Here is a 22,145-nt window from a genome sequence, read left to right as displayed (position 1 = left end):
GCGCCCCCGGGCAGCCCCCGCGGGGCAGCGGCGCTCGCCGGGTGCTCTCCCCGCCGGGCCGGGGGTGAAGGATGGGGCGCCGGTCAGAGCCTTCGCATCAGCCCACACATCCAGCCCAAGGGGCCAGGAGAGACCCTTCATGAGGAGCCAGCCATGGCCCTGCCCTCACGGGCTGCTCTGGACGAGCACGCACAAAGCACACACAGCATAGCAGAGCACGGGCGAGGCTCTGCAGCCATGGGAGGGGACCAGCCACATGCCGGAGCACCTTGCAGGCTTCAAATGCGTGTAACAAAACCTAGACATTTCCACCAGTCTCCTGGCTGCAGGCTCTGCTGGAGCTGCCCTGGCCCAAGCAGCACCTGGGGCTGCAGGCTTGTGCCCAGGGAAGGAGTGACATCCCCGGACAGGGCTGTTGGCAACCCCAAATGCAGGTGTTGGTCCCTGCTATGGTCAAGACCTGGTTATCCAGCTTGGCAGCCAAGCCACTTTCAGTGAGACATTGTCTATAAGACTAGCTTTGGAGGATCAAAGAAAAAAAGTCAAGGCCCATTTTCTCCTTCAAACCCCAAGAGCTCCTTCCACCTCATCACTCAGAGTCCAGAGCAGCTGTGACATCTCTGAGGCACCTTGCTCTGTTTCTTCTTCATCTTGTCCATCCTGTTGACAACTGATGACATCTCGGTTGCAGGAGGAGTGAGGGTCCCCCCAGGACACAGCCTCCCCATCTGCTCCTCAGGAAGCTCTCCCTCCAGCAACAGATGCTGTTGTTCTCTTGCACCATCAATCCCTTTCAGGAAGGGACAGGGATTAGGTGTGGGTAACACATCTTAAGGTAATTTCTCTAAATGGCATTTTGCTGCCCAGCTTTGCTCTCAGTCACTGGCAGGGGGCTGTGATGCTCCAGTTCACTCTGCAGCCCCTGAGGCCTGGGGTCTTGCCACAATGGCTGCAAGTCCTGTCTTTTGCCCAGAGCAGATGGAGACATGGGCAGCAGTGAGGCTGGGGTGCTGAGAAGTCACATAGGTATTGGGACCCCTATGCAGAAGTACTACACTTCTTTTATACTCCTTCTTTTATATTCCTTCTTTTTTAGGTGCCTTCTTTTATATTCCACCAGGCTAGCGGCTAAAGCTGTGGATCATAGGCAGAGCAGGTGCCTGCTCTACAGACAGAGGGAAGCGATGGCCCTTGGCAGCCCCCATCTAAATAAACTTTACCAGGGGTTACACTTTGCATGAAAAACATTTAGATGGAACACTGCCATGGGCAAGTGAGAGGAACAAATCCTGCTCTCAAGGGTTTTAAAGTAGAGAGAGGTTTTCCACCTCCAAATTTCTAGGTTTGTGGTTTTTTTCTCTCAATTTCTCTGCATCCCGGCAGGGAAGGGGGAACAGAAGGAACTTTTCTGCTGGAGCCAGTGGCGTCTCATCCAGACAGACCTGTCTGGGAACGTAAGTGCTGAGTTAAAGGATGATCCGTCCCTAAGCAAGGTGACTGTTCCAGATCTCCTCCAAGGAGGTAGTGGGAGTACCAGAACCACATCTAACGGTGGACCTGGGTCCTGCGTGAGGCTGCAGCCAGAGATTGCTCTGTCAGGGCGGCAGCACCTCCTTGCTTACAGCCAAAAGTGGAGGCACAGGCCCTTCTGCTCCTTCTCAGGGCCCAGCAATTACAGCAGTTACTTGCACAATGCTGAGCAGATGGTCTCACTGCCCTGCTGCCCTCCCACCCCAAGTGTTGTTTGCTTAGATCTTGCTGCTTCTTCTGGACAAGGAACCTTCACTTTACTGGAGTCTCTGCATTACCTTGACATCTCAGGTAATGGCTATGGCTAGCCTAGAGGCAACGCTCACTGAGGAGCTGCTGACTCCTTATGATTGATCTTCACATCAACAATGGAGTAATTTATACTCCTTCATAGGTGTCCAAGCTGTGGTTTGCGATGGTCCCCATCTCCTGCTCTTCTCACACCTCCACCTTGTAACACCTGTAGAGCTCAGATTTATTTCCATACTCCGCAAAAACCTTGGAACTCCCTATCTTCCAGTCACTTGGTGTCAGTTCACTTCAGATGAAGCTGTTGCTTGCTCTCCAGATGTCCAGACTGCCAAACTTCTGTTTTAAGCAGACCAGCAGCTCTGTGCACCCTCAAGGCAGGTTTAGCATTTGTTCTCCTGTTTCTTTCTGCAGAGCTTGGCCCAGTTCCTGTAGGGAGGACAGAGACTGAGGAATATCCTGGATCACAAATCTGCCCTTCATCCCTATGCTTCTATCCACAGAGGTCAGAACGACTGCAGTGGTCCTGGAATTGCTCCCCAAGGCTTTTTTTCCAGCTCTTGGGTAGGTAAAAAATCTCAGCTGAAATGACAGCATGTGGCTGGCTGCAGCTCACTTGCTGCTCAGCTACCTGGGGCTCTTGCTTTCCTGCCTACAGTTGTTAAAGTAGGGCTACAGCTCTGAATTCAAACCCTACAGTGCATAAAGGGATATTTGGATATGTAGATCTGAAGCCATGGATGGGATGGTCTGCTGAACAGACAGGTGATTACAGGCAGTAGAACCTTTACTTACTTGAAAAAAATTGTCTGCTTTGTCTTTCAGGTGTCAAAAGCAGCAAGTGGCCACTGGTGTCACCAGGTCATTAAGGAAATCTGCAGGCTCCACCAGAAAACCTTGATAAACCCCTGCTTAATCACCAAGCAGCTGCTGACCTCTTTTGTGCACATTCAGCTCAAGGTGGCTTGTCTTTCCTTCAGTTTGAATTTCAGGAGCACATTCCAGTCCTTTCTGATACCTTAGTTTTTGAATTTTATTTAAAGACTAAGAACTCCAGCTCAGAGGGACTGTTGACACTTAACTGTAGCAGGGAGAGATGAAAAACATTACTGAACTAGGTTTAAGAGCAGCTTAAGACTTAAGCTTGTAAGTTTACCAGCAGAGGTATTAAGTTATTCCTGGGCATTCCCTGAAGAAAAGACTGGACAAATTAATTAGTTATCAAAAAACAAAGCCTAATGCTACTGTTTTGAAGTGAACAAAGTTAAATACAATGAAACAACCTCTAATACAGCCATTCTAGAACAGCTGTGTTTGACTGTTCATGGTTGATTCATCTACTCAATGGTACTGCGAGAGAGAAATCAGGTTCATAATTTCTGGTGGTAACTGAGGCACAAAATTATCTTTAAGCCCTGGGGGAAAAAATCCCACGTGGAAATGGACCTAGTCCCACATAGCCTTTCAGAGAAGAGCAAAAAGCACAAGGGGAAGGGCTTTTTCAATCAGACACTACAAGAACCAAAGTCAAACTGGTAGGAACATCATTAACAGAGTTAACACTGGTTTTAAAGTTCCAGGTAAGCTTAAACCTCGTTCAAAATATTCTTCAGGTGGTGCAGAAAATGACCGATCAGCTTCCTCTCTGCTCTGACAGCTTAGCAGATGTGACAGCTGTCACAAACTGCTCCTCCCTGCCCCCACCATTACAAAAGGACTGGAGCAGACATCCGCCTTGCTGCAGCCGGGGGGATCTGTTCTGTAATTTGCAGAGGAACAAGGCAGAGCCTGTACCGTAACACACTATCGTTTTTACTGTTCCCGAACAGCAGCTGACCAGAACCAGCCAAGACGTGCAGGTTTTGTGCCTGCCGCAGCTCGGGGGGGGAGGGGGGAGAGTCAGCTTAAGCACGAGTTGACAAACAGCACTTAGCTTATCTCAAGAAGAAACCTGAGCACTCCCTCAGCAGATGACAGAGCTGTAAATCATGTTATGTATAGCCCTGGAAGTGTCATTAGGACAATTTAGAATGGTTAGTTTGTATTAGATAAGACAACTGTTGTCTTGCAGCTATGCAGAGGAAAACATCTTACAGTTGTGTGTGCATTTTGTATCCACCTGAAAAACCTCCAGCTGTTTCAGAAAAGCTAAAGGGTCTAATAAAAGCAGCCCCAAGAGCCTTAAACTCTTAAGGTGAGAAGCTCTCTGGGGGGTGGTTTTGTGCCGGCCGCAGCTCGGGGGGGGAGGGGGGAGAGTCAGCTTAAGCACGAGTTGACAAACAGCACTTAGCTTATCTCAAGAAGAAACCTGAGCACTCCCTCAGCAGATGACAGAGCTGTAAATCATGTTATGTATAGCCCTGGAAGTGTCATTAGGACAATTTAGAATGGTTAGTTTGTATTAGATAAGACAACTGTTGTCTTGCAGCTATGCAGAGGAAAACATCTTACAGTTGTGTGTGCATTTTGTATCCACCTGAAAAACCTCCAGCTGTTTCAGAAAAGCTAAAGGGTCTAATAAAAGCAGCCCCAAGAGCCTTAAACTCTTAAGGTGAGAAGCTCTCTGTAAGAATGTAAGGTCTGAAGCGGATTATTTATTTAGGGACATTTGCTCCTCTGTCATGTTCTGGTTCCACAGCACAGAAGGGTTCCAAGTCTAGGGAGGAAGTGGCATGAAACTGTAACAGTGTGGAGCAGGGGAAAATAAAGTTGTTTTCTGTTGGTGCTCAGGTGAACTGTCACACAGAACTAGAGCTGAGGAGGGGAAGAATTTGAAAAAAAATCAGATTTATAGGGTTGAACTGTTTGGTTTTTGTTGTGCAGTAGGGAGCTATTTTGAGTTTCATTCTTTGGTATTTAATACTTGCACTACTTTCATCGATATAGATTGCCAGTTTTCTGCTTAATTATGAGCTTGAGGTTTGCCAGGAGAAGGGTAAGGAGACTGAAACTTTGAACAACAAGGGAGTTCTCTGGGCAAGAATTGTTCTCTGCTGCTCCAAACAGTGTATGAGATATCCACCTCAATTGTGACTTAGGAAAGGAAATCAATACATGTCACTGAAGAACACGTAATACAAGTAGGACAGAGAACTGAGGCCGTTAGAATTAATGTCTCTCTGAATGCTGTTATCTGAAACATTGTGACACAGTAGAAATTGAGAAAGAGCAGGATATTTAACCAGACTGATTCTCCTGCCCCACATCCATATGTCCCTGCTCCAACCCCCCATGTTTAGCCTATGTAGATTCCATGTTTAGCCTATGTAGATTTGAAAGCCACAAACAAAGCAAGCAGAATGTTCTGTGACGGTGGGACACCACACCAGTGCCACAGCTCAGTCTGAAGAAGCTTTCACCACAGCACTCTCCTGAGCCTTGTGCTGTGGCAGCTACTGTTCTTGATACAAACCAGATCTGAAAGCTTCACACTCCAGCTTTTCCTCTGGCTAAAGGATGTTCCCGTTGCTTTCTAGCAATTTCAAGTGATTTGTTCATTTCGGAGTAGCTTTGACAGGAATGGGTCTTAAATGAGAAACATCCAAGAACTGAGTCAGGGGGAAATATAACCTCTGCAAGCTGGGTCAGAACTGAAATTCTAAGCAACAAAGCCACTCCATCCAGGAAAGGCTAGTACTGCTCTAGTTGGTGTGAGAGCTGCTGTTGGGTTGGGAGATCCTGCCCACGGACAGAGTTTGTGGATGGTTCCTTTGCCCCACGGGCTGCTGTGGAAACAACACAGAGGGGGCTGGGAGCCCACAGAGCCTGCTGAGGCCAGAGAGAAAGCAATCGAAACTCAGGGACAAAACAAGTGGTTTGATGCTAACTTTAGTAAGTAAAGTTTTCCAGATAAAGGCAATTGCATCCATATTTAACAGCTGTTAAAGAGATACACATTTAATTGCATTATATAAGGAGTGCTTTATATTCAAGAGAAAACATTTCAAGTGTCTTAGTTCTACCTGTTTGGAATCCAGACTTTCTTCCTAGAAGATATTCCAGTTGACAAAAAGGGCCTTGTTCAGATATCTGGGATCAACTGAATACATTTATTTAAAAGCAATTTTAAATATTAAAAAAGTAGAAATTAACACATACAGTACTCAAAAACTGTCACATTAAATACATGTGAATAGACATGTGTACTGATGTTTTACCTTAACATTCAATGAGAACTCAAGATTTTAACTAGTGGCATGACCAGATCTTATTTCTGTACACGTTGATGTACTATGTAATAAAAAAATAAATAGCAACTGTTGTTCAACAGTAAATAAGACATCATCTGCAGAGCAAACTTCCCCCTCTGGGGGCACCTTCCCCTGCCCCTCCCCCCAACCCTTTATCAGCTAATTTTCCATAAAGATTTAGACTTTCCAAATACTATGTCATATACAAAATTGCAGACAGTGGCTCATTGAGTTCAAATATAATACTGTACTTAAACTCAATCAATATCATACATTTTCAGATTTCTTATAACCCACAATAAGCCAGAATAAACAGAACTATTGTTCCTGATGGAACTCATTTAATTTTATAAAATGCATATGTATACTATTTTAAAGAGCGTAGAAAAGAATAGACATTTGACTCTACATAATTTTACATGCCTAGGTTTTCTTTATATGATTTGCATTTATCAGTTTATTTCAAGATCACTTAAAAATACAATTGACCACAAAAGTGAATAGGTTTTGTTCTTTAATGCAACTTAAAACATTGTAGTAATGGATAAAATGGAATGCTAAATAAATGCTAAACCTGACTTCCTTTCCATAAAAACAGAATAAAGTCTGAAATACTGGAGCTGGTAATACTGAAGATTAGATGCTAGCAGGCTCACTCACTCATTGCATAATTTTTTTTTGAATTATTTTTTTTTGTAAATGATAAAACCATTGACAGTTGATAAATGATTTTCATATTTTTGTGTGGGATTTAGACTGGTATTTGTTTCTAAATTAACCACAAACAGAATTAAATATTCACTGACTACAGTCTTGTAAAACTGTATTAGAAATGAAAGCCCTCAGAAAGTCTGAGATGTGCTTTTATGAAATGAAAATCTTTCCATGCAGCCAAGACAATCTGCTTTGAAATAGCAGCACTAGGTACTGAAGCCAAAATAACATTTAAAGCAAGTAATACAAAACTACATATGAAAGTCATGGAACCCGCTACAGACAAACCATGGGAAAAACACAACCACATGATGTTTCAAAAGATTAAAAATTATGTTGAAAGTAACACAGGAAATTAAAGTTTCCAGTAAAACATTGAAGTGTTTTCTGGCAATGCAACTTTATACCGACTTTCAAGAAACCTCAGGTCAAATGCAGCCTTCCAAAGATTTTCTTAAAAATTAGCTTTTTGACAGTATGTCTGTTACTTTGTGCTTTGGGCTACGACCATTACTGTCACAGTTTGGTGAACTCCATGAAAACCAGCCTGATCCTTGTGATCTGAGATCTATCATTACCAGCCTGATCAAATGCACGAGAGGTCATCTTAGCTTTCACTTTTTAGAGCATTAAAAATAATTTAAATTTATCCTATTTCACCACTAAAAATTTTTATTTTAGGTAACTAACTTTTAGCAAGGTTGAAGACAGAGGAAAAAAACCCCACAAAATCATTTTTCAAAGAGCCAATTTAGCTATAAACAAATACTGTTGCAAGCTCACATTAAATCTGAATAGCAATTAAGGTAAAATGTTCTTTTCCTCAAATGTAGCTATATGACTAGAGTACTACTTTTGTACAAAGGCAGGTTTCAAGTAAGCATCTAAATGCATGCACAATGGCAACAGTTAACATTTGCTACAAGTCCTTGGTTACTAAGAATTCAGTGAAAGAAACCAGCAAATTTCACATATATCTACTAAAGAACAATATGACTAATTTTCATTAAAATAAGTTTTTGAATGAAATAAATTTGTAACTTTTTATAGTGAGGTAATATCACAGGGGAACTGCAATCACAGTTTGGCATAGGTCCACGTAATATAAACATGAAATGCTGTATGCACACTGTAAAACATTACTGTTATCTGTAAAGTCAGTGAATATTTGTCTTCATAATTACACTTAACTGAGCACTATATTAAATAAATACCAAAGTGGGTTTCATAGCTGTAAACTGCATACACTTATGAACTGCAGACTGATCTTTAAATTGTCCAAAACCATTCACTCATTCTAACTTTCTGCTAATTGTATATTGAGAATACCAAGTTATTAGGAACAGTCATTTCTGTACAGTTACATGGGTGACAGAGACCACCTATGCTGGAAAGCTGGCAGTCCACTTTTTTGGGACAGCACGGACAGAGATGGAAGTGCTAAATGCCCAGGATGGCTTCAACAAACCCGATAAGGCGTGCCAGGTTCCAAGGCTACCATAATACTGGCAAAGGCAGAATAACACAGTATATTTACAATACATATAATTCAACCTCATGAGGTGAAACTTAAATGAATTCTTAATTTGTAACAGCAGCTATATATACAATTGTGCACAGGATTACAGGGAGGCAGCAGCGTTCGCTTTTGCTAAAAAAGCCCGTCTTGCATGAAGAATGTGCAATGCTCAAGTTTAGGATTTGTTTGATTTCTTTTGACTAGTCTGACAGAATGTGCACAAAGGACACTGGAAAGACCCCTTTCCTCTCTGGCTGTCCTTCGATGTGGCCAATCTGCAACACAGGAGAAGAAGATATATAGATGTGCATGTGTACACACAGACTTCACAGACTGCATTCACTTCATTCAAAAGCCGCAGAACTGCTCACAGAAGCTCTGCAACCTCTTGGACAGTCTGAAGCAGACCGTAGTTAACATTTGAATTTGTGTAAAGGAACAAAATTAAACTATGCACAAGCATATTATAAATAAGATGAAGGAAGTCAGTTAAATCTAAAGAGAACAAAACTCCTTTAAGAAAACTTACATACATCACTGAATTTCAAGAATCTCACCAAAACAGAAGCCTGATTTTCTCTTGTCTGATAGGCCAATTTTCAGTAACATCTCTGAAAACCACTTATCTTAGTTAAGTGAATAAATCCTGAACATCTCACTGAAGGGAATGGTCTGCTACAGTTGTGAAGTCACTTATGATAGTCAGCATGTTTCACTTACTTAAGGTGATAAAAGCCCAGCTATTTTCTCATTGAATTAGTATGATACCTAATGATTTAGATGCATAGTAGTGTTTATAACAAATCACAGTGTTGTCTGATTAAGTATCCTTCATATTCAACTGTATAATGATTATTTATAAAGAAATAGCTAAAAAACTTATTCAAAGAGATAGAAAATAATGGCGTATTTTATATGAACTTTCCATCTTTAAAATGCATAATTATAAACTGTTGAATAGCACTGGAGCAGCAGCCCTGACTGACCACATAACCCTCTTCTCACCCTGCTACAGTGCTGCTCACTACTTTCAGAATAATGGTGTACCTTCCTTCCTCTTCCACAATCTTACAAAATGGGAAGAGGAAACATACAGGGCTGGCCATTTCCTCTTGAAGAGCCAAAGTTTTGAAGCATGTGAGTCAAGAGCCCTCGTTTCCCTTCTCAGAAACACTCACACTGGGGCGCTTCATGGGACTTGCTGGGCATGTCCCCAAGGGGCTTAAAAAGCCACTTCACAAAACAGATCCAGAAAGGAATGCAGGAGTAATCAGGGACTGGGTGATATGGGCAACACAGACACTTCTCACTGGGCACTGCCCTTTTGATACCAGCTTTTCAGTTGAAAATCTTCCACACTTACATGATGAGTGAGAGGAAAACGTAGCTGGAAACAAAACAGCGAAGGTTGTGCTGCACTCAGATTAGGATATCACAGGCAGCAATGCAATTAGAATTTGTTTTAGTCAAATGAAATCTGTCTCATTATCCCCAGCAATAATTCTTTGGCAGGGAAATATGATGTAGCAGGGCTTTAGGGACATGAGCTGGATTGTCAAGAAAGGCTAGAGCCTTCATGTGCGGTTGAGAAAAACCTGCTATTAGCACTTGAAGAATAGACAGTCCATAGTAGGCGGAGTATGGTATGAAACAGGGACATGAGAGGGAAGAAGAGAAAGAAAATGTTATCTGCCCCTCATGTAAGGAGAAAACCATCAGCCTATAGCACCAATTACAAACTATTATTCAGATTTCCAGGAACCCCTGTAGGTATAACTTAACATTTTGGGTGATCTGAAGTAATTACACATCTCATTTTCATGGAGGTTTTAAGTTTGTTAAATGAAGTAAGAATCACCACTTCTTCATTTAATGAAAGGCTGTGTGCATTCCAGAGAGAGGGACATGTAAATATGTGCTGTATGAGGCAGCAATAAAGCCAAACCTAGCGGGGATGGTTCTAACAGACTCTCTCTCCCAGATAAAAGGGCTTTTCCCTAATAGAAGTTTAAGGGCTGGCTGTTAGCTCAGGAAAAAGAAACAAAAAAAATCAAAGCAAAACAAAAGCCACCACCTACAAACAAAAATAAAAAGAAACCCTCCACATTTGGAAAAAGAGGCTTTCCTATAAAGGCATAAAGAAATTATGTGGAACTGTAAAAGGGAAAGATACATACCCACCACTCTTGGTCCTCTTCACCAGTTACAATAATTACTTCTCCTTCAACAAATGTGAGTTCATCATCATTATCTGCCTGACAGTCATAAATGGTCTTCACTCGCCTAACTTTGTTTTTCCCCTAAAAATAGAATGAAGTTTGAGATGAAGGACATGAATAACAGAGAAAAAATAGATATGATATGAATTTTGCCTTTTAGTTGTGTTTTGTTTTACAAGAAAGTGAAGACTATCAATTACTTTCCCTGCAATTGGGAATACAGAAATCCAAAAACTCTGTTTCAACAAGGATATTAAAAAAAATAAAATAAAAAGTTACTTATACAGGTGTAGATTTTCTTTTTCTTAAGATTCAGAACTCCCAGCAGAACTTAATGTGTAGTGCTTAACATGTTAAGTAACCTCTGCTTCCTCTGGTGAAGAAAGTTTAAATAATGTCTTTACATTGTTCTAGTCTACAAACACCCTCTTTCTCCTTTAATACATACTTCACCAAAAAAACCACCATGAACAGAAAATTAAATCCACTCTCCTCTAAATGTTCCAATAGAGGTAAGGACTGAAGAAAATGCTGCATTGAAATCCCAGTATTCCTTACAGTTTTGGGTTTGGATCTAGCGCAAAAATACAGTATTCTTTGATTTCAAATCTGCTTACAGGACTGGAAATTATTTTTTTAGCAATTTTTCCATCCAAATGTTAGCAATTTCTTACTAAAATTACCTTAATGTCAGATGGCAGTACTATTTTCTGATGATAATTCACACTAGATTTTCTCACAGCTCTACCATTCTGAGTCCAAGTATTTTCTAGGTCATACTTTGCTGCATACTGCTAATTCATATGAAAAAAGCCTCAGCCACGGACTCCTCCCCAAACATATGTTTCTTATGGCAGGGAAGATGACTTAAATTATTTCCAAATAGAGTAAGTAAGCAATATTCACAGCAAAACACTCTTGCTACTTTATATTCCTGTATTTTCATACCCACCTCTTCAAAACCTACAGTTACTTCTTTTAAGAGAAGTAATCAGATGACAAGAATGCAAAAACCTAAGAAGAGCAGAAGGAGATGAGAAGCAGAAGGGCTATGAAGAGAAAAGTCAGCAGGTTTAGAGGAATTTGAGCCAAAACTAACTCCACAGAGGAAATTTCCTAGGGAGTCTTCTCTTTGCTGTTACCTACCCACTTGAAATTCCTCCATGTTTTGGCAAAAAAAAAAAAAATCCCTGCAGCTCAATAGCAGAACAGACACACTAAAAAAAGCACTCACACTAAACTCAAGGTACAGAAAAATAACAATTATAGAGGGATTTAAGGGAGAAAGCAGTTAACACAACATAAAACTAAAAACACCCCCATACTCAAGACAAATGAACAGAAATACATGAAGTTTATATGAGATCAAGGGTTTTTGTTTTTTTTTTTTTGCAGCAAAGGTTTGCTGCAGTAAGAAGTCACTTCAAAGAATGCCTCCTCTCTTTCAAAAATATATTCATATAATTTAAACAAAAATCTTATCTAGCACTAGGGACTGGAATTCAACAGGAATGGGTACTTGGGGATAGTCCCAACTTTCAATTCTAGAGAACATTTACAAACCAAGAATGCTCCCTCCCAATCAATCCTCCAGTGATGAAGGGAAGCAATTACTTCTGCAAGGTAAAAATTGTCTTGTTCAATAAAGAGAATAAAGAAATTTACATTCCTCTAAACTTAGAAAACTATATGGAACTCAGCTTGTAAGAGCACATGAAAAATGATGGGAATTACTCTGGTTCCGTCAGATTTTAACATTTTACTCCTTTTATGGAGAGCAACAAAAAGCAGCATTCAAGCCCAAGGTGTATTTAATTGTGGGAAGGTATAAAAAAGGATGGATATGTAGAGAGCACATATGTTCCAGAACATATTTTCTTCGTGTTCCAGAACAGTTTGTGGCACTGGTGTGTAAAGAAATGGAAGCAATTCCAGAAAATATAATCTGCAACTAAAAAACAAATACCTCCCACTGACTCCCTGTACCCAACAAGTGCTTATTAACAAGAGATTTTATGCTTAAGACTGAACAATAATGAGATGCTGTGATCATTAATAATCTGACCACACTCTTATTTACATTCAACACTTTTTTTTTTCTTTAAAAATAAGTGTTTTGTCTCCTTTATAAAAACCACCACACACACACAAAAGAACACTTAAGTGCTCAGTGTGATTTCAGAAGCAGTCAGTGCAAGTTTTGTTTCACTAAAAATATCCTTTCAAATCCTTATAAATTATCAGCATTGGAATCCTACAATTATATTTCAGAACAATTCATTTTCTAAAACTTCCAATAAAAAAATCTATGCTTCTCTGTTTTGTGGCTAAATAGTCAAGCCCAAGAGAGAGGTGCCCACAGGTACTGTGGCTGCTGTTGTGGGTCTCACTGCTCACTGGGATGAAGCATTTCACCATCTTTGTGGAGAGGATACAGCCAGAGGATGAAAATGGAGACGAGATACCTCCAAAGAGGAATTCTTGCACATTATCACTTAAGCAAAAAAGGCTGCACTGAACAAGAAGAAATACAAATGTGCATGCAAACACATGCAAAAACTTGGGGATATATATATATATATATATACTGGGAAGATATATAATAGTTTCAATCAATGCACAACAGTGGAACTATTTAATTTACTGCACATGTGAAAATGGCTGAGTTTGGAGAACAAAGAGCCTTTCCTCAGAATTTTTCTGTATACAGTAGGGTGACACTTTAAAAAAAGCAAAATGTAACCAAACCAAACAGGTAATGCATTATTTGCTTTCTTTTCTTCTTTAATAAAGTGACAAGTAGCTGAGACTGACCAGCATAATTTTCCTGCTTATATTTAAAAGTACATAAGTAAACAAACATTTTTTGATCAGATCCCTGTAATATTTAAATTCCAGAACACTCAGGAAGCCCAAGCAACATCCCTGTTCTCAGTTCAGACAGGAGCTTACAGGCAAGTCCATGCCAGAAGCCAAGCAGAATGATGGCTCCAGAGGGCTCTTCCTCAGACAAGCACAAGGCAGAAACTCACCCTCTGCTTTCATTGTTTCACTAGAACGAAGTCTTATTTACTTTTTACATAAGTGCTTTGCATAGCCAATCTGACAAACAAAGCCATTTCTCTTTTGATGTATTCTTCATGACAAAAATCTTAAGAGAACCCTGGAGTTTCACAGTTATCTCACTCTACATATACATTAAGAATCCTCTGTTGGAAATTGCACTGGTTAGCAAGATGAACAGTAAGTTGAACTGGGGGTTGGAATCAAGTTAATGTTCCAGCTCTGCTACTACACACCACACAGTAATGTCAATTTTGCCACTTCATCAATTCATCTGAACCTACATCTCAACCACCTCAGTACATCAACATTACATACTCATGACAGGAACATTTACTACTTTTGCACAGTTGACTTTACTTTAAATTTTGCATCTACTGACAACAGATGCTAACTTCCCATCTTAAAGCTTACAAAAGTCAAATATATAAATATTCTAGCACTCTAAGGCATACAGACCTGTGAGCAAAGGCAACAGAGAAAACCATCAATTCAGAGCTGTGATTGGCATCGATAAAATAAATAAATAAATAAATGCCAGCAAATCTGAATACACTGTCATGCTCCCAAGGTAATTATTTTATGTTGCAAGTATTTGTTTCAGCATGCAGGAGGCCTTGTAAACCCCCAACATTTGCTGAAGCTGCTTTGGGGCACAAAAAGAGCCCCTCATTCCCCACCCCAGCCCACAGCTTTATGTTGCCTTGTGTGCATAGCGCAAGGGTGCACAGAAAGTCCTACAGTAACTTCAAAGCCTTCCATGGATACTTCCAAGGCGCTGGAGTAATACCTACCATATTTATTTTCCGGGGAAGTGGCACAGGGGTTTCTGGCAGGGTGTGTGTTATGTCATTAGACTCTTCAGATGCTTGCCTTTGGACAGTGTCTCTGGACTGTACGTTTGGAGAAAGATCTATGGAGTGAGATTTTTGATTTGCCTCTGAGGGCTGAGGCTTCGGTGCTGCTTCTCCACCTTGAGTTTTAGCCAACAGCTCTCCTAGCTGAGGTTTTGGAGGAAGGTCCTTCATTTGTGGCTTTGGAGGTAAGTCTCCAAGCTGTGGTTTTGGTGGCAAGTCTCCTAGCTGAGGCTTTGGGGGTAGTTCTCCAGGCTTTGGGGGTAAATCTCCCACTTGAGGTTTCTGAGTTAATTCCAGAGGCAGAGGCTTTGGGGGCAAGTCTGCAGGCTGTGGTTTCTGTGGTATATCAATGGACAGTGAGGGCTTCTGAAACATTTCCATGTGCTGATGGGATTTATCTATTGAAAGATGATGACTGGTTTCTATTTTCCTTAGTGCCACTAAAACAAAAGAGTAAAACAATGTTTTCCACAATCTTTATATTTTAATACTGAAGAAGTTAGGCATATATCAAAACTGCAATTGTGTTAATGATCACACAGTCACTGAACCCCATAACTGCCCATAAGTCCTCCTAGACTATGACAAAAACAAGATAATACAACTTTACATAACCCTTGTTCACTATGGTCTCATTTAATTGCTCCTCCTGGAGGCCAGCAGTGCTTATTCCAACAGCTATTAGATGTCAATTCATAGATCATCTACTTAAAATGAAATAAAGTGATCACTTTTTGGACCTAAACCAAAAAGTATGAAATATAATAAAAGATTTTGCAAAACCACCTATATGTGGACCAATTGATGTGATTGTAACAAAATTTCTTTTTAATGACAACTATTCACATATACAGTTGAATTCCAGACAAAAAAACACCTAACTGTCAAGATTAGTACTTGTAAAATAGCTCAGAAGAGAGTGAGCACATACATCTATGCAGTGTATAGAATATACTGTACTATAGACATTCAAACTAAAACTAAGAAAAAAGGAATTATTGTATATATTTACAATTAAGTAAAGATAAAAAGTTTTAAAATGTGTATTTTGCAGATTTGATGGAAGGAAATTCGATTTATATTTTCAAATAGTTCTTTTTGTCAGTGTCATCTATTGATTCTACTGCTAAGCTCCCTAAGAAAACTCAACTGAAATATACCTCAAAAACAAAAGGATTAGTACACACAAAAAACCCCAACCCACAACCTCCTAAACCAAATAACCCTGATGTTAAAAGAGATGAAGGGAGACAGGAGAGAAAAAATTTACAACCTGTGATGAAAGTAACACGTTTTGACTAGGAGGAACAATTTCCTATTGCATTCAGCATTACTTTAGTACTGTATTCTACCAGCCAAAAAGGTGGCCTGACATTTGACTATGAAAGCAACAACACTCCCTTTGGATATCAGCCAGTGGTAAAACACTTCCATGATATATTTGTGGTTACTTATATCAAAATAATAATAATAATAATAAACCCCATTTGCACAGTTTCCATGGAAGAAATTGTATAATTACTATCAGATGTCTTGTTTTAAAAAAAGTCTGTGTTGATCCCTGTATATGGCTCTGTGTCCTAGACTTACCTCGTAGCAGATGTACACACACTGGTTATCCACATGGGTTTGAGAGGAAAGTAAGAGATATGAAAAATCCTGATAGCAGCCCTTATCAAAGTGCTTTGATTTGGCCCTTCTTAAATATTCACCTATATAATTTTAAATCAAGGAAGTGTTGATGTCCTTCACAGTGCCACCCTAGCAAATCATTCATGTCTCTTTCAAAAGATGATACCATGTCAGAACAATTGTAATTTAATAAAGCTGAAATTTCACATTTTCTTTTCTATTTTTCTATTAAAAATGATTTGCACTCTCAATTTCAGACACCTAGCTTCAGAATTTTGGACAAGGAGCATTTCCTGGTCTTCAGGCCCTATTGTGATCATTCACTCATATGGATATAACATATTTTTGATGGATTCTGTATCCAGACAAAGCTACAAAGTAGGTCTACTTTCTATTTTATAGTCAATTGTTGCAACAACTCAAAAAAACTAAATAAAACCTGCTGTGTGAGTTTAAAGAGATTAGAAAAAAACATTTCCAAAAGAAAGGTGTTCCCTGGGATGATGGTCTCAGCAAGTTTGCCATTGATATATAAATGAGCATGTAACAATACCTGATTCTTTCCAAAGTAGTTGCACTGACCACAACCCTGATTGCCAGAACATGGCACAGATACAGTTTGCTCCAAGGTATCAAGAAATTTGATTTAGAGTTATTAGGAAAAAACCAAAAACAAACAACTAGAGTGGTCTAGGACAGAAACAGAAGCCCAGAGAAATTATTCATGGAGATACTCAAAATGTGACTGGACATGGCCTTGAGCAACCTGCTCTCATGGCAGAAAGTTGGCCCTGCTCCGAGTGCTGGGCTGGACCACAGGACCTCCTGAGGTCTTTCCAGCTTCAATTAGTTAATGGGTTTTTTTCCTCCCTAGATGTATTTTTTTCAGTTTAATAAAAGCCTTCCCCATCTTCCAAAATCCTTTCAGTCTTGTGAAGCTTTCATGGTTTGTGGCATTTTAGAAATAAAATTTCTGCTGAAAAGATACATATATTTAAAACAAGTATCTACTTTCACCCACACTTCAAAGATGCCATTATGAGAACAACCACAAAGAGATCTCTTACCTTTCTGAGGTAGTTTGGGAAGAACTCTGGGGCCAAGTGCAGTCTTTGCAGTCCCAGTGCTAAATCAACAGATATGAATTATTAGTGCTTACAACTGTTATATATTTATTTCTCATTTTTCCCCTTTACACATCCATAAATAAAAAATCCCCAAACAAATCCACATATATTGTGCTTCTTTTGTATAATCACTTTGTCTGTGGATAAATCTCAAAACTTAAAGCACTGTTAAGAATTAATTTGGGGTTTTTTTTCAGAGAAAAAGACATACAAACCTCACACAAGTTCAGTGCTGTGGGGCAGAGATATTCTATGAACTATGGTAGATGCAAAATGTACTCTGAAAATAGGTGAAGCTGAAAGACCAAATCTGTGGGCAGATTCTGAACTTTAAGGAAAATTTGTTCTTCAAAATAATTAAACTGAAACATACAAAACATAATCTGTGCTTTATGTCAGTGAAGTTTTCCAGGACTGAGCCTGTGCCTTGTAGCCTCCTGCACATGCATGATATTGTATCATACACACACTGCTGCAGGAGGAGACAAGGTCTCTGGTGCTCCCAGGAAATACTGATTATTGTGGGAAAACAACATGCTTTACTCTGTCAACCTGTATTACACATGTGTTAGCTATTCCCATCAAAGTTTTTCCTCTAAAACCACACCTAAGTCACTTTTATAGAAAAAGACTGTGGAAGAAGAGAAGAAAGCAAATTGATTTAAGGCATAAAAATCTAAAAATAAATAAAAATTAGTATCAGCTCAAAATAACGACTCAAAAAAGAAGGAAAAAAAAGAAAAAAAGAAGAGTGAGAAAGCTGCCAGAGTATGTTCAACAGAGCAGAGAGTCTTCTGCATTAACAGCCTTGATTCTGGTATTGCTTGTCTCTGCAGCCAACATTTCAAAATGAGCATGATGAAACACTTTTAATTTCTAGCTGTTTTTTAAATAGCCAAAATACATCATGACATGAAAGTGAAAGAACAGCCAAGCTCAATCTTGATTCAATAAATCATAGAATTATAGAATATCCTGAGTTGGAAGGGATTCACAAAGATCATTGAAGGCCAGCTCCTTGTCCTCTTTCTAATGCCATGGAGTACGAGGACCACACCTTTACCCTTGTCTGACAAATAGCTAGCATGGGCCCAGCTCTCTGTGCTGTGGAACATCACCACTTTTTCCCTGAATGCCCTGTGCCAGCTGGATGGATTCAGCAAACATGGGAAGCCAGCTGTGCTACCAACAACAGGTCCCCTGCCTGTCCTGACAAGGCAGATCACAGTCTGGGGGCGTCCAGAAACTTCCTACACATCTTCTGCTGTGCCCTGTTTGAGGTTACACATCCATCCCCAGTCACAGCCCATCCCACACACTTGTGGTCATGCAAGGCTGTGTGCCTCAGGCGGGTGTTTATTGGAATTACCGTACTCTGAACCCCAGGATTTTGGAATCACAGCACAGACAGAGGAGTAGCAAACTCTAAGTGACAGCAATGTATGGCTGTCCTTACTACTCCAGCTATTGAACAAGACACTTGTAATGGACAGACCTGATGAACTACGAGCTAAAAGCAATTTGTGTTACTGCAGACTGTGTGGCAGCACATAAGCCTGACAGAGTGGAAAAGAGCTAAACTGGAAGACTAAGATGAACTCTCTCTTACAGAGCCATCTTTGATGCCAGCCTGTACCCAGAGTGACACTGCTGCTAAAGGCAGGACACCTCACACTGAAGCAGATAAAATGAAATGCCAGGAGACATGAAAATAAAACTTTTGTCCTGCTGGACTGCGGTCTGAGGCAGCATTCCCCAGCTGGGAGAGCACTTCTGTAGGAGCAGCAGATAGATTCGGGTACAAGTTGTTCTGTCCATCCTGCTCAAAGGAGGGATTGTGCATGGACAGCGAGGAACAAAGCGTAGGAGGCTCAATGGAGCCAAAGTATTTGTATGCTAGTAAGGCATGCAGAAAACTAATGAAGAAACATAGCTAGGATTTTATTTCCTGTGAAAGGCTTTCCTTTTCTAATTTACAAATTAGTTATATTTATTTAAATTTTCATCTTTGCCTTCATATATGCAGATTTTACCTTGACTGCTGAGACATCCCCTCAAACTTGTTTGCAGTCTTAGTTGAAGGTGGGCCCAAATCATTACCTGAGGTGAAAAAAAGGACAATTAATTAAAAAAAAAAAAATTAGGATAACTGAAATATAATCAGCAGAGGGTGCAATTTAAAGAAAAACATGTATTCCTCTAAGTATCTTCTATATAACGTGTCTAAAAGATCATTTTTAACTTTTTTGTTTATTAATAATTTTGCAGCTGAAAAAGCAGGAGGGACCAAAATAATCCAAGATGACCTCTCATATAACATGTTTTAAAACAAATCACTCGTAGCTCTCATCTCCTGGCAAGGGAAGATTGAATGACATTGCTGTAGGGCATTTTTCTGAAATAGTGTTTCAATTTGCTCTGTACAGAAGGAGATACAGCAGGCCAGTATCAGATAAATTTATCACAAATGTTTGCATTTTGCATTATAAGGCACGTCTTTTTAAAACCACCATGAATTTGATTTTATTCACAAAACATTTTATTTCTAAGCATTGGTATTTTATCCTGTGTAAAGAACAGCCTTTACTGATTTAGTGACTGTATGTTCCCATAATCTGCACTTTGGCCATTGGTAAAGAAAAGATCCTGGCTATACAGAATTCTGTCAAAAGGCAGCAAGATCCAAACCCAAGTGCTCTGGACTCCTTCAGCAGAAAGCTTCTCTTCATTAGCCATCACCATTTTCAAGGTATAATGACACCAACTCGTTTGGTTTAATGCCTTTTCATGCCCTTTGCCTCTCCTATTATAGCATATCTTAATCTTAGAACCAGCTTCAACAACCATTAGTAAATTTTGTCATTGAAATAGATGCAAAGTGACATTTAATGATCCAAGAACACAAAATACTTCTCATTCAAAAGAATGACACATTTTTCTAAATACCATTCTTGGCGCATTGATGTCTAAATGAAACAGCAGAAAAGGCTCATGCTGTGCCTTGCTAAAAATATGTTTGTGTTTAAAAGTGGTGCAAAAAAGGAACTAAGGTAAAGCAGCAAACATGTCGATCCTATGGATAAAGCAAGGAAAAATATCTCATGGTTGCTATGGAAATACAAAATAATCTGTATGACATTTTTAGAACATCTTTGAATAGTAACTCATTTTGCTTAGACATAAGCTAAGGATTGCTCTGCTTGAAACTTCAATTAATGCACAGATTAGAAAGCAAATGCTGAAATTCAACATAGCAAGAAATATAACAACAAAGAAGAAAGCTTCTGAAAGGAAAAGCAGTGAACATCTGACAATACTCTTACGCAAAAAACACAAAGGCAGATACAAGAAACTCCTTCTCATAAACACAAAATTTAATACTTGCTTAAAAATCCAAATGGACTTTGAAACAAGCTTTTGTACAGATCTCAGCTAAGAAAAACGGGGAGAAGAGGTCCCTCTTCCATTCACTGAAGCTTAGCCTGCCCTGAAAAGCACTGAAGAGACAGAAAAAGCAATATTCTTCTCTGGCCCTGCTCTGACAAGGTGTTTTACTGCTACAGGCTTCTTCACCTTCAACTACACACCTGCACCTTTCCCATATTTTCTTCTTCCTTTATCTGTTGTCTAATGTGTTTAAGGAGAAGCTGGCACTTGCTTAGCATCTACTCCTATCACACTGTTCATCCCAATAGTGCTACATTATAGAGTATTCTAGTATATGGTACTTTAGGTGCTGTTTTGGACTTAAATATTTGGGATTTTTTACATTTTTAAAGTCCAAGCTCTTCAAAATGTCTTTAATGCCTCTGAGGAAGTACAGGGCTGTTAGACTTCAGAACATAGGAAATATTTTTTTTCCATATCCCAGACCTCTGAGAAGTAGAAAAGTGAAAAAATTCCATTGCATGTATTCCTTGAGAAAAAGTCTTTGCTTTTCATTGGACTCTATACTTTTCTTCATATTGAATCCTAGATTAAATCACACATGAATACTTCATGATTTACTACATTTAACTCAATTTGCTGAAAAAAAACGGTGCTTTTAGGTTACCAATTTTTTATTTTAGGCTAGTAATTGTGTGTTTATACTAGAAGAGAGAGAGGATTCTCTTAAGATACAAGTAGTGTATGGATGATGCACCTATGTAAACACTGGATTCCAGTTAAAAAATTTACAGATTCATGGAAATCCTGCCACCAAGACTAAAATCACAGAAAATTACATGGGCCTGAGATTTATAGCTACCAAGAGCATTTGACTGCATAGAGCAATGTTTATTCAAAAGAGGAAGAATCTGAGTAGTCTGGAAAATAGTTTCCAAAAAGCATCTGTCAGAAAGGTATCCTGGTAAAAAAAAAAAAATTAAAAAGCACTGTTTCTGTGTAACTTCTGCGGGTAGAAGGATGCAAACCTATCAGTCTTTATGTATGTACATACAACATCACAAAAGCCAAATACATATCAAGACAACACATTCCCACCAGCGAGGTGTGAACACTTTACAGGAGAGGTGCGGCCCAGAGCCCACGGAAAAAAGCTCCAGAGGCAGTTGTGAGACCTGCACAGACACACTGGGGTCTGCGTGCCCCAAAGCTGCATCCCTGCAGCGGGTCCCTGAGCTGGGCACAGCAGCAGCAGGGGAGGGGGCAGGGGCAGAGGCAGAGGAGAGCAGTGGCTGAGGGGCCGGGGTGAGGGCAGAGCCTGGGCAGCTACGGCAGGAGAGGGAGGCAGTGGATGGATTGGGCCCCAGGGGAGCGTGGAGGATTTTCAGCTTTCTCAAGTGAGACTCGGCTGCAGCAGCCTGGAAGGCAGAGTGACAGAAGATAGAACTGCTGATTTATCTGAGCTGACGTTCCATCAAGCTGCAATCATTGGAAAGCAAGCACCAGGTAAAAAGAAACCAAAGATCATATATCAGCCATCATAAAGGTTTTCCCCTGCCCTTTTGTTTTGCATTCAAAACTCACCCCAAGGAATTGGGCCCTTATTCTGGGGTCCATGAGGTAGTGGGCTTGGTGGGTCAGAGAGGGTTCTTTTGTGT

At 39.9% G+C, this 22,145-nt stretch overlaps 1 protein-coding gene across 1 annotated transcript in view; it reads right to left on the bottom strand.

The window, feature by feature from the left end:
- Positions 1-5,591: 5,591 nt before the first annotated feature.
- Positions 5,592-22,145, bottom strand: part of ASAP1 (ArfGAP with SH3 domain, ankyrin repeat and PH domain 1) — a 146,775-nt gene continuing 130,221 nt past the window's right edge. Inside the window, exons 26-31 of the mRNA XM_017746044.1 lie at positions 22,072-22,145; positions 19,134-19,200; positions 17,041-17,099; positions 14,279-14,781; positions 10,380-10,502; positions 5,592-8,477 (exon numbers count right to left, since the gene is read on the bottom strand). Of these exons, the coding sequence (XP_017601533.1) occupies positions 8,403-8,477; positions 10,380-10,502; positions 14,279-14,781; positions 17,041-17,099; positions 19,134-19,200; positions 22,072-22,145 (901 nt within the window). The 3' untranslated portion in view covers positions 5,592-8,402. The remainder of the gene's footprint in view (positions 8,478-10,379; positions 10,503-14,278; positions 14,782-17,040; positions 17,100-19,133; positions 19,201-22,071) is intronic.

This window comes from Corvus brachyrhynchos, unplaced genomic scaffold (genome assembly GCF_000691975.1).
Source record: "Corvus brachyrhynchos isolate BGI_N302 unplaced genomic scaffold, ASM69197v1 scaffold28, whole genome shotgun sequence".
Lineage (NCBI taxonomy): Eukaryota > Metazoa > Chordata > Aves > Passeriformes > Corvidae > Corvus > Corvus brachyrhynchos.
Note: the sequence above shows the minus strand (reverse complement) of the source record. Positions and strands in the feature narration are given on the sequence as shown.